Genomic DNA, 13275 nt, shown 5'->3' with positions numbered 1-13275 from the left:
TCACTCCTCCGCCATGGTAATGACAGTTATTGTGTCTAAAAGAACATGCTTTCTATATTTCCTAAATGTCATGTCATCACAGCATACTGAAAGTGTCTTCTAATACCATGCTCTGCAGTGTAGCCCGTTGCTGTTGCATGGGCATGATGAAGAGTATCCCTCACGTTCTTAAGTTTTGTTTATTTGTTTGATATTTTCATGTCCCATGAGTTTTCAGTTTCTTACTAAAATGAATGTGCAAGAGGAGCTGCTTTAATAGATTACATAGTAAATTGTTCCACATGATTCATGAGATCATGTGCATTCATGATGCATGTTGTAGCAGTGGTATTTTCACCACTTTTTGTCATCCTGTGTTCTTTATTTTGTTTTCATGCGCCTCACCAACCACGCCTCTTTGTTGTACCATCTCAGTGCCATGCCCATCATTTACCGTTTACAAAGATCCCCACCTTCATATCCAGAGCGGCTGCCTCGCTAGATAGACCTCGTCCATCCTCAGCAGAGCCTCAGGGCTCCACAGAATTACAGAAACAAATAGCTAAGGTAGGTGGATGGAAGAGTGACAGGGTTCCTGCACAAGTCCTGGAAATTTCATACATGTTTTCATGCAAACATGAATATTATTTGCTTTAATTTTGTAATATTGCTTGCAAACGATATCTGTTGTTTCACATTGAATTAAAAAGATAAACCTCAGTCTGCCTGACTGGCCTAACAATGCGCTCCCTGTATGCTTTCCAACAGGATGGTGGGTCACGGAGCCCAGAGAAGAGGTCTTCAGTGCCACGCCACACCTCATTTATGAGTCGCCGTGGGCCCCATGACCATGAAGAGAGCTCTACCTCTATCACTAGCTCTGGCTCTACGGCTCCTCGCAGGCCCACATGTAGGGTCCAGTTCCCCTAAACTGTACAAAGTATCAGCATTTAGTTTACGTTAGGTTGTCTAAAACGAAACTCTTGATAGCCTCCAGTGTGCGATAAATGCTACTAATTCAGTCTTTACTACTGTTGATCAATTTTAGAAAAATATTTCTAGAAAGTGAAAAGCACACTCATAAGGCCTTATGCTTGATTATTTTAAGAAGTCCCAGCTGACATCTGCTAATGAGTGATTTTTGCATACTCGCTCTATTTCTGTCTGTCTTCTGGCATCTTTAACATTTGTTTTTTTATATTAATACTTAATTTACTTTTATTACAAAGCCAAAATGTTATGTTGGACTATTAGCGTGCACTAAAACTCCTCTTTTTCTTCATTCTCCATCACTAAATCCAAAACTTTTGATTTTTCCCTTTCTCCAGCATTTCGCACTGAGATGAGGGCAGAACACAGGACAGGGCGAGCTCCTAGCATGACAGGTAATTACAGACTATTTCTACTATTTCTAGATATAAATTAAGAGCATTTTGTAATTTTGTGCTGTGGACTCAAAATATTTTGAATAAAAGGAATTGCAGCCTGTCTTCACCTCCACCTCCATCACCTGTATTTGTCATCTTACCAGTTACAGAATCAGTGCGCTCACGTTCAGCTCGCAGTGGCCACTCCACCCCACGCACCCCTGGCTCAACAGCCATCACCCCAGGAACTCCTCCCAGTTACTCATCATCTTCGAGGACCCCCGGGACCCCACGCTCCCTCAGTCTGATTTGTCAGGAGAGGAAGGTGGCTGTGGTCCGTACCCCACCCAAGTCACCTGCAACAACACCCAAGCAGCTCCGTATTATCAACCAGCCACTCCCTGACTTCAAGAATATCAAGTCTAAGATTGGCTCCACAGAGAATATCAAGTATCAGCCTAAAGGAGGACAGGTAACACTTTTACTTTGTCCAGAAATCTGCAGCTTTTTTTAACTGCTTGCTAATTTTCTTCCATCTTCACATTTGGTTTTACTGCTTATTGTAGTTTCCTTTTTTCCTACCTCTCCCTTCTGCACTGATCTCAGAGACAGAAGCTGCCATGTATTTTATTTTTGTTTCAGGAAGTTACATGTAATAGAAATAAAAAGTATATTAGGTATATATAGGTAGATTTACTGAGCATGCAAAGAAACTTAATGCTTGCCTCCTAGCAGATTTTACTCAGGATTTGACCTTTGAACCATAAAGCAACAACAAAACATTCAATAGGAGGAAAAAATTGAGTCAAATAACTGTTTCATATGGATCTGCAAGAAAAATCTGTACAATATATTTACAGACCACTGATCTGTGATGAGGTCTGCTTTACCATTCCTCGTATAAATAATATTATAAGGTTTTGTCTAACATCTTCTGTCTTTTTCTTCTGCTTTAAGATGCTTATTTCCCATGTGTTTCCTCCCGTCTCTAGGTCCTCGCTAAAAGTCCTGCTTTAGTCTTTTAGTTTCCCTTGCCTGCTGCTAGCTCGTGAATAATCTTGCCCATCCATCATCGTAAAAAAAAAAGAGTACAAAATATTACATAATGATGTTTTGTATAAGAAAAAAGGAAAATCACACGTAATTACATGTGTCCATTGGTTAAATTTACAATGTATACAATGTAAAGTGTAGCGTGTTAAACTTTTCCTTTACCTGATAGACTATCCTAAAATGTACTTCAACTTATAATGTTGATTTTAATGATATATAAACCTATTGGACATGTGATTTATCATCTAAACTATTTATATGGTGAATCAAGACCTACAGCAGCTTAGCAGTTCTTTACCACTTCTAGATATTTTCAGTTCCCAGTCTGATTTTGTGGCTGTCTTCCTCTGTTGTCTCTATGTGAAGCATTAGTTCAGATATCAGTTGCTGCTGTCAGTGAAAGTAAAAGTATGCTTGCGTTAATCAGATTGCAGAAAAATTTGTCTTCAAGAGCTGTAAATGTTGCTCTGTGTCTGATGGATGAAAGCAGTTTGATATATCTGTTGCCATCAACACAGTAGACCGAGGCTCTTTTTCTCTGAGTTTAATATAGACTAATATAGACTGCCACCTGATGGCAGGTTAAAAAGTCATTTTAACATTGTTGTGATTGATTGTGAGTTTATCCCAAAGATAAACACTGAGATAAAGGTCTAAAGAATGATTTCAAAATATGTATATATACATTTTTTACAATTTTAAAGCAGTAAATGCTAGCTTATGTTATGTCAGCTTTATTTTTACCTGTGATTTCTCACCACCAAGCAGTTCTCCATCTAGAGATTTCAGTAAACAGAAAATGACATGACTATGACACCTGAGCGAGAGTCTGAACTCTGAGCAGTATTGTCCCGTAAGCGTTCCTCCTGGCTCTCTAAAGCAAAGACAGCAGTTCAGCAAAATCAGAATTACAAATCTTGTTTTCTGTTGCTGCACAGAATCTGCATTAGCACAGTGTCTCGGGGTACATTTCTTACATTTTGACAAATGTCTCGAGTCTGAAACACAAAGGCAGCACTGCACCAGGAAGCAATGTGTCTGTAGCCATCAGTTCCTACAAGCCTTTGCTGATGACCTGATTAGGAATCTAAGTGTTTGGCTGGCATCTTTATGACTTAGCAGGCCTCTGAGCTGCTCTGTGCAGTCAGCCATAAAATAGGGAGGGATCATGTTCCAAATGCCAGCCTGTCATCTGCAGGAGAAACACGCTTGAGCTTCTCTGGGGGGGGGGTTAGCATGTGTACAGCATTACTGTTTATGCTTTGTCAAAGTGTTCATAACTAGCTTCATCAGTGTTTGCAATGTAAATACTCAATTATACAGTCACATCACTCACTGTGGATGTGGAAGTGCTTGGCCAATATTTCAGTGTGGATTTTGCTCCACTGTGTGTTAGTTTGCTTGTGTGTGATTTTGAATACGTCATGCTTTTGTGTATTTCTTATCTGTAACACAGATAGCAGATACATTGACTAGGGGGTTATCTCCCTGTTAGATAGACGCGGCTATTTATCAAATGCATCTATTGAATTTGCACAGATATCTGATCCTTAATGGGAATTATTCTCCTTATTGTGTAGTTGTTCCTTCTGATTACAGGTGTTTGTTTCACACATGAGCATGCTGTCTTCAGACAAAGTCTTTTGATTTTGGAATCAGCATAGATTAATGCAGTGCGTTATTCGTCTTCAGTGGTAGTTTGATAAGTTGTTGAGGTTCAGAGGTCTATGTTTATGCCCATAAATGAAACTGAATATAATGACTGATATCAGTACTGATATTTGGTGATTTAAAAAGCTAATATACTGTAAATATGTTCTTTAATATTTCTTTTAGCCACACAAAACATTTGTTTTGTGTAGTTATTTGTCATTGTTTTATTATCACAGCAAATCATGGATTACTCAACGCTCAGCTCGACTCTGATCAGATCAGCTGAGATCTTGAAGTTGCAGAGTGCGCACTGGTGGACCATCAACACCCATAACATTGTTAAAGGATATTTCTCCTGTCTCATCTCTATTTTTTAAAATGTTAATTTATCAGCAGTTATAAAGAGTGATACTTTTTATAATTTCGGGCTATATGTCGGGCCTACTGACACATTGGTCAAATTGTATTAATCTTCACATTTTAGTTTAGATTTAAAAGACACCTTGATGCATATTAATAGAAGCATTTATAATTATACAATTACAAATCTATCCATCCATTTATTTTCTTACCTGCTTACCTGCCTTGGCTGCTATATAGTGAGAAGCTTGGCAAAGAATTATCATATATAATGATCTTTAACACTTGCATTAATGCTCCTGTTAATGTCTCCAAGGTTCTTTTAACAAAAGCAAATAACTTGAGAATATCATTGAGTGTTAATTATAAGAGAAAAATGGAAATACAAATAGAAAACTTTAGGACATTTGAATGAAACAAATGATTGATTAAAGTATTTGTTTAACTGGAGCCTTTATTGCAGTACAGTGTTATAAACATTCATTGTTGAAATGGTCCTCTAGTGTCACTATTGTACCACTGAAGTAGTACAAAATTATAGATAGCGCATAATTTTACCTCTTTTTTTAAACTTAATGAAAATTAAAAAGCCAAACTAGTGTGACAGCATTTATATTGTTGCAAATATTTATAGACAGTAGTCACATGACATGATGGAAGTGTACTCCTCACCTTAATATTCACAGCACCCTCAAAGATCCAAATAGTGTTACTATAAGCAGCTCCTGTAGTGAGCCTCCCCCAGCCCACAGCAATATAGCAAGCCTATACTCAGCTACTGACCTGTCTAATGACTGTCCTCATAGAAACAGAAGGACCCAGATGGGCCAACAGAGGCCAAACGCAGGGCCTCTTTGATCTGGAAGTCAGTGCTGCGCCTCATCTCTGTTACTCTGTGTCTGTCTGCGGTACACAGCGTGACCTGGACGCAGGACCTGCTGGTATACCTTATCACTTTTAATTATAGCACTTTGAATAAAAAGTCCGGAAACCTTTGTCCCAGTGGAATAATTAAAAAGAAAGCATTTACTATGTGTAATTTTACTCATTAATATCTTGAAAAGGTAATTTGATTGATTAAATTTAAATTCAAATGAGCCATTAATATTAACAATACAAAAAACTATTTTAGAGCCAATTAATTATTACGTGGCCACTGCCTTTTGTCTTTTGATTGATTATTGAATTTTAAAGTGCTGAAGAAAGTCCATCGCACAGAGCAGCAGCAGAACGTGTTTGCGTAGCTGCTTTACATAGGATCGAACCAGTCACATCAAAAAATCAAAAGGCAGTATTTTTCTTTTTTTTTCTTAATATTTTAGTAATCATCATGTTGAAATTGTACAGTACTGAGGAAAAGTCTTAAGCCACCCCTCATTTGGGAAATATGTACAATGATTTACTGAAATGTGTGCAAACATATAGTATAAAAAACAAAAACTGAGTTTGTACAATTCTAAGTCAACATTTGGTATGCCCACCTTTATTCTTCAACACAGCCTAAACTCTAAGGCAACCTTTCTTTCAGTAGTGTTCAGGAATAGTTCTCCAGGCTTCTTGAAGAACAGTCAAAGCTCCTCTTTTGATGTTGGCTGCCTTTTGCTCTAATCTCTGTCAAGATGATCCTACATTGCTTCAATAAAGTTGAGGTCTGGACTCTGGGGAGGCCAATCCCTGATTGATTGGGTTTCATTGTGTGTTTTTCTATTTTGTTATGCTTTTATTGCATTGGCATTGTGTTTGGGATCGTTTTCATTTTGGATAAGGAAGCCATTGCCAATCAAATGCTTTCCAGATGCTATGGCATTGTGGATCAAAATGCTAAGATACTTTTCTGTCCATAATACACAAGAACCGACAACCAGCTAAATAAGAAATAAGAAAAAATTTAGCATCAAACAAAGATGGAGCCTCTAAGAAGTTTTACAGATGGCTATAGAAACTCACTGTTGTACCTACTGACTATTTTAACCAATAGGTTCATCGTGTTCATCATGTTCTTCCTTATGAATGGCATCTTGGCAACAAACCTTTCATTGAGACCAATTCTGATGAGTAATCAGTAAACAGTAGATGGATCAACTGAAAGATCAAATGAATCTCTCGGGTCATGTGTCAGGTCTTTGGTGGAATTTTGACTTTCCGATACTGTTCATGTGTTCAAATAGTCTTCTTCTTGTGCAGTTTCCTCAAACTTTTTAAGAACACACTACACACCATGCTGAGATGTGTTTTTGTGACAGCCTGCTAGTAACAAAGAGCCTAAAGAGACAATTTAATTCATGTATTTATTTATCAGTTCATTTATGTATTTATTCTTTGAAAAGTTGTCTGTTATTTGTTGATAATACCTGGGTCCATCTCTTGCGTGAGGTGCCTTATTTATGCTGAAATTATTCATTAAAACTATGAAAGATCTCTGGAAAGCCTGGTGAACTATTGCGCAGGACCATTAAACATTACAAGAAAGTCTGGCTTCAAAGTGAAAGAAAATGTGAAGAAATGTGCGTTGGCTTGAGACTTTTCATAAAGAGAAGTCAAACAAATACTCTGGTTGGCAGACTGATGACTCATGGGAAGAAAATTGAAAAACTCTATTTGTTTCAACATGAATGCAAGAGGTACAGAAAACAGTTAAAGAAAACACAAACTTGTGATTTCTCATTCTTTAAAGCATTAATCATGCTCCAGAACAATAGAAATGTGTGCACTGACACTTTTTCAGTATGCTGATCATCAGTATCCGGTAGTCCCTAGAGTATTAGACAGTGCGATCAAGCATACGAAGATAATACACAGTCATTCCTATCTACCATTTAAGAGGTCCATATATCTCTGCATGTTTCCATAGATTCATATTTTAAACAAGAGGCAGGACTTCACACCATCACTGTCAAAGTGCAGCTCCAAGGATAATCTGAAGCACTCTCCTCGTGGAGCCAATGTATGTACCCTTCAAGCTTTGCCTTCCTCATTAAGAGGATGGGTGAATGCCTTATACAGGGAGTGCAGAATTATTAGGCAAATGAGTATTTTGTCCACATCATCCTCTTCATGCATGTTGTCTTACTCCAAGCTGTATAGGCTCGAAAGCCTACTACCAATTAAGCATATTAGGTGATGTGCATCTCTGTAATGAGAAGGGGTGTGGTCTAATGACATCAACACCCTATATCAGGTGTGCATAATTATTAGGCAACGTCCTTTCCTTTGGCAAAATGGGTCAAAAGAAGGACTTGACAGGCTCAGAAAAGTCAAAAATAGTGAGATATCTTGCAGAGGGATGCAGCAGTCTCAAAATTGCAAAGCTTCTGAAGCGTGATCATCGAACAATCAAGCGTTTCATTCAAAATAGTCAACAGGGTCGCAAGAAGCGTGTGGAAAAACCAAGGCGCAAAATAACTGCCCATGAACTGAGAAAAGTCAAGCGTGCAGCTGCCAAGATGCCACTTGCCACCAGTTTGGCCATATTTCAGAGCTGCAACATCACTGGAGTGCCCAAAAGCACAAGGTGTGCAATACTCAGAGACATGGCCAAGGTAAGAAAGGCTGAAAGACGACCACCACTGAACAAGACACACAAGCTGAAACGTCAAGACTGGGCCAAGAAATATCTCAAGACTGATTTTTCTAAGGTTTTATGGACTGATGAAATGAGAGTGAGTCTTGATGGGCCAGATGGATGGGCCCGTGGCTGGATTGGTAAAGGGCAGAGAGCTCCAGTCCGACTCAGACGCCAGCAAGGTGGAGGTGGAGTACTGGTTTGGGCTGGTATCATCAAAGATGAGCTTGTGGGGCCTTTTCGGGTTGAGGATGGAGTCAAGCTCAACTCCCAGTCCTACTGCCAGTTTCTGGAAGACACCTTCTTCAAGCAGTGGTACAGGAAGAAGTCTGCATCCTTCAAGAAAAACATGATTTTCATGCAGGACAATGCTCCATCACACGCGTCCAAGTACACCACAGCGTGGCTGGCAAGAAAGGGTATAAAAGAAGAAAAACTAATGACATGGCCTCCTTGTTCACCTGATCTGAACCCCATTGAGAACCTGTGGTCCATCATCAAATGTGAGATTTACAAGGAGGGAAAACAGTACACCTCTCTGAACAGTGTCTGGGAGGCTGTGGTTGCTGCTGCACGCAATGTTGATGGTGAACAGATCAAAACACTGACAGAATCCATGGATGGCAGGCTTTTGAGTGTCCTTGCAAAGAAAGGTGGCTATATTGGTCGCTGATTTGTTTTTGTTTTGTTTTTGAATGTCAGAAATGTATATTTGTGAATGTGGAGATGTTATCTTGGTTTCACTGGTAAAAATAAATAATTGAAATGGGTATATATTTGTTTTTTGTTAAGTTGCCTAATAATTATGCACAGTAATAGTCACCTGCACACACAGATATCCCCCTAAAATAGCTAAAACTAAAAACAAACTAAAAACTACTTCCAAAAACATTCAGCTTTGATATTAATGAGTTTTTTTGGGTTCATTGAGAACATGGTTGTTGTTCAATAATAAAATTATTCCTCAAAAATACAACTTGCCTAATAATTCTGCACTCCCTGTATAATTCTAGTTAGTCCAATTCCCAATAAATATTTTGATTCATATCTCTTTAGGTAGTGTACAACATGTTGCTTCTTGTTGTGTTGTGCAGTATATGGGTAGGTTAATAGTATCAAAGTGAGCTAGTTTGTATATTACCCCCCTTTTCACTGTAGTTTGGCTCTCGGTTCTTAATTTTAGATACAGTTGTCTCTTTTCAACTATAGTTCAAGGGGTGACAAATGTCACTTGTATTATAGGTTATATATTACTGGCATTATGAATGACCAACAACAACATAGCAAGGAGGATGCATGCTTCTGACTTTTTTCTAATATTTAGCCGACTGTCTAGCACAAAAATGACCTGATGGTTAAGAGAAAGATCCACTCAGTTGACTATAGCCTTAGCTAAAATGCTAAAGTATACTTGAACATGCAGTCCTGTTGGATCCATATGAATACTGTAGCCTAACTTTTCTTTAGCACTTTACCCCAAAAAACCCCCGTCATGTATCTGTGATTAGTTTGACATTTAATCCTGCACTATTGTGTGTATTAGGTCTAGTCCTACATTTCGTGTAGAATAATACGAATAATAGTGAGTCGACAATAGATTAAATGTGTTTTTCCTTCCCCAGAAATCTCCCACTAGTTGAGTTCTCTTTTTCTTTCTATCCTCTTCTTCTATTTTTTCCCCTTTTTCCTCCATTTATTTCCTTCTGAGGGTTCATAAAATGCTTGTTTCCTCACTTTAGTTTATCCCACAATTCTAGGTCACATGAGATATAATAGGTCACATGCTATGCTATAGTGATGGTGCTTTGTGGCAAGACGAGGTTTGCATATCTTGTGGATATTCTGTGGTGTTACAAGCATGAATAATCTGCTCTCATTATTCATTTAGTTTGCTACCTTGTGTTTAGGTTGCATTAAGAAGAAAGACAAAAATAATTCCTCTTTTAAAGAAGGGGAATAAATTCTCTGTTATATTTAGCTATTAAAAATTTATTGATAGTGTAACATTTTACTGGCAGTGGGTGGAAAGTTATGGTTCGATGTCCATTTATAGGTCACGGGAGCTGTTTAATGAGACCACTTGTGCATACCCGATGTTTGAAGGGAAGTAACAGCAGAAAACCTTGTGCTAATTGAGAACTGAATGAAAACACTTCCTCTTTGTCTATGTCTGTTGCATATTAAAGAAATTCTCAATATAGCATAAGAAAGGACGTCTGATCCCCCACAAATGAGATATTCTTTATATGTTCTTTATTGCCTCTGGTTGTCTTGAGCCCATCGGCACATAAGCATTGTTCCAGCAGTGTTTTGAACCGAGACTGATTGTCTTCCATATTCTTTGAACAGATGTCCACATATTTGAAAGCACTCCTTGTGTTTCATTAAGCGGTGAAGGAAAAGGAAAACAGTTCAGAGGCCACATACCCGAAAGTCTCCGTTGTCCTCATCTTTTCTAATTCACAAAATGTGTAAGAAGTGTATGCACTGTCACTTCTTTATCTGGTGTAAACCCCCATTGCTTTTGCTGTGCTGTCGTATAAAAATGAAAGCTATTTATTTGTTGTTTCAGTACTGTTCCAACTCTGCTTTGTCTGCATCTCACTCCTGCTTTTTCTCCTTGCAGCTACAGAGAGTCAGCACACGTCACAACACACTCACATGTTCATCATCCTCAATCCCTAAAGTAGTGGCCTCAAATCAAAGAACTTTCAATTGTGTTTTTAGCTTCTAAAGGTTCATCAGTTGTTGCATTTTGGTACATAACCAAGGCTCACAGACTGTCACAGCTCACGCCATGAGTCAGATCAAATTGTCTTTTCCTCTGAGCTTAAAGTGATCGTATCAGTTGAATGATGTTTGTCCTGGGCAACAGGGAAACTACTAGTCCAATTGTACCGCCAAACACAGTCAGACATCTATTTAAACAGTGGGAGTATACAAACTGTTTAAAAGACTTAAGCCCAAGCGTTTTCCCACCTCATTCCTCACCTCCACCCTGCAGGTTTTCATCCCCAGTGTTAAACTGGACTATAGCCATGTTCAGTCTAGGTGTGGGTCCTTGGACAGGCGTGGCTACTCGGCAGGAGGTGGAAACGTGAGTCTTGTGCTGCAAGCCCATTGTGTCAGTGTTGTTGTCGGTATTATTTATGTGCCGTGCTGTGCTGTGTTTCCTCTGTGTTTTCCTGTATTTTTATTTTGCCTTACTGTTTCTCAGTTTAATAGTTAAGTCACTCATTCATTTGCAGTGCTCTTACTAGACTGCTCTTCATCTTTGCATTATTCTCCACCAGTGGTTTGTGTCCTGCAAGTAATGATACCAAGGGCTGAATGTGTCTGCCTCCAGAACCTGACATTTGACTAGTCTGCTGACTTAGCTTCTAAGGGCACTAGCTAATATTAGGATGTAGCCAAGTTATCAGGAGATTAGAAAAAATATATCCTTTTCAAAATGCGGGCATGTTAAAAAAAGCTAAGTCTTCGTCAGATGATAGCCAGTGGTTTCAGTATTGCATTTTACCAAATGCAATGTCTTTATGATCCCCATCTTGACTTTGTAACTGCATGCAGACACAGCCTGCTTGGACTACAAGTTCAAAAACAAAACAAAACAAATAAACCCAGAAAGCTTCTGGTACCAAAAGCTCCTTCCTGCTTGTACATATTCATGTTTGTTACACTTTTCTGCTTAATGCTTTTCTAATCCTATATTGTATTTTGTACTGGACAGAGAAGCTCATCAAATCTTAATGAATTTTCTTTATGTACGATGAAAATAAAGCTAATAAAGGCTTTCTTCTTCATATGCAGAAACACACAGAAGAGAAAGTAGACTTAGTGCTTAACAAAATTAGCCCACTCATTGCTAGCAAAACTCTTGCCAGCATCTCTCATCCACAACAGGTAGCACGCTGCATGAAGCACTTGATTAAGACTGATTACAGCCATCTGAAGGCAGCAGGTATAGTGTGCGCTCCATCTGCAGTTTCTGATTTGAATAATGCACATTAACAATGCACAGTTATGCAAGCTTAATAACAATGAGACAGTTAAAACTTATCTCTTGACTTTATATCACTTCCCTCAGAATGATCTGTTCCCATAAAACCTCTTTTTATTTGATTCTTGCTACAGCAGCTGAAAAAAGTAGTGCCAGGAACATTTATAAGGTCAGTGCTTTTGGCACAGCAGATATTATCTGTTCAGGTGACTGTAGTGATTAAATTCATCTGTTGTGTAACAAGAAACAGCTATTATTCTGTGCCCAGTTTTACAATAGCGGCCTCAAAGTAGTGAAATCAGAGTTGGCATTGTGTGTATTATTCTGTATTCTTACATGTTACTTGTAATCGCTCGTCTTTAATTATCTGCAGAAAACCGCCGTCAACCTAAAGAGACACGTGGTAGCACATTTGCTCATATATTGCAGCATCTTAGTTTTGAGAGTCTCAAATAGAGTGTCAGTACACATCAAGTGAAGAATAGCGCAAAGGCCGCTCAACTGACAGTTCCTGCAGATTTTTAGGACAAGCCCAGCACAAGTCAAGGTCGCTCAGGAGAGCGAAGGTGGAGAGCGGTGGTTGGCTGAGTTGCTGAACGTAAGGACATTAAATTGCAGATTAACATTTGCAATCAAACATTACTAAAAGTTGTTGCATATAACTGTGCATAATTTCATGAGAAGTGCTCTTTACTCTTCCCTCTGTTGCAAATTATTATATTTGGAGATTACATCAGCTCCCGTCAGTGTATAAAAGAGCCAGTTCGTATTGCCTCTGATAAATTAGACTTTAAAAAAACTCACTAGAAAACTGAGGCAAAGGTTTGAAAAAATTAAAGCCATAATTAACTATTAGTCAGAAAATCTTTATTACATTTGATATAAATAAAGAAAACAATGTCATTTCTCCAAATTAAGCATGCAAACACTCAATTATTGCAGTTCTCTTTTGAGAAACAATTAAAAATGGATATCGTACTACTCTGCTAATGTGTAAAATCTACACCAATCATCGGCAACATTAAACCCACTGATTGCTTAAATAAAAAAAACATGTATCACAGTGTTATTACGAAAAGTGTTATAATTGTTTAGTAATCTTATTATGAAAAATGTGCAATTAATGAAGGTTCTTACTGTTAAAGACTTTGGATCCTTGTGTTCATCAATGATACTTTTACATGTATAACCTACATAAGAAGGCATACTAGCCTTTTTCAGTGGTAGCAGCCTTTCCCAGCAGACCAATGTGCTCCACCAGGCCACAAAAACTCTTCAGCAATGACTTTAAGAGACCAAAA

The 13275-nt window shown here is 38.3% G+C and overlaps 1 protein-coding gene across 11 annotated transcripts in view; it reads left to right on the top strand.

Annotated features, from left to right (window-relative positions):
• map2 (microtubule-associated protein 2) overlaps nucleotides 1-13275 on the top strand; it is a 119545-nt gene that overhangs the window by 100336 nt on the left and 5934 nt on the right. For 6 of the 11 annotated variants that reach the window (XM_080290613.1, XM_080290616.1, XM_080290615.1 and 3 more), the window contains 7 exons: nucleotides 415-546; nucleotides 748-889; nucleotides 1308-1364; nucleotides 1511-1818; nucleotides 5219-5353; nucleotides 7264-7356; nucleotides 10979-11071. In XM_080290613.1, the coding sequence (XP_080146739.1) occupies nucleotides 415-546; nucleotides 748-889; nucleotides 1308-1364; nucleotides 1511-1818; nucleotides 5219-5353; nucleotides 7264-7356; nucleotides 10979-11071 (960 nt within the window). The remainder of the gene's footprint in view (nucleotides 1-414; nucleotides 547-747; nucleotides 890-1307; nucleotides 1365-1510; nucleotides 1819-5218; nucleotides 5354-7263; nucleotides 7357-10978; nucleotides 11072-13275) is intronic. The other 5 variants (XM_080290617.1, XM_080290623.1, XM_080290614.1 and 2 more) reach the window with 4 other exon arrangements.

Source organism: Astatotilapia calliptera, chromosome 16 (genome assembly GCF_964374335.1).
Source record: "Astatotilapia calliptera chromosome 16, fAstCal68.1, whole genome shotgun sequence".
Classification (NCBI taxonomy): Eukaryota; Metazoa; Chordata; class Actinopteri; order Cichliformes; family Cichlidae; genus Astatotilapia; species Astatotilapia calliptera.
This window is presented reverse-complemented; position numbering and strand designations above follow the sequence as displayed.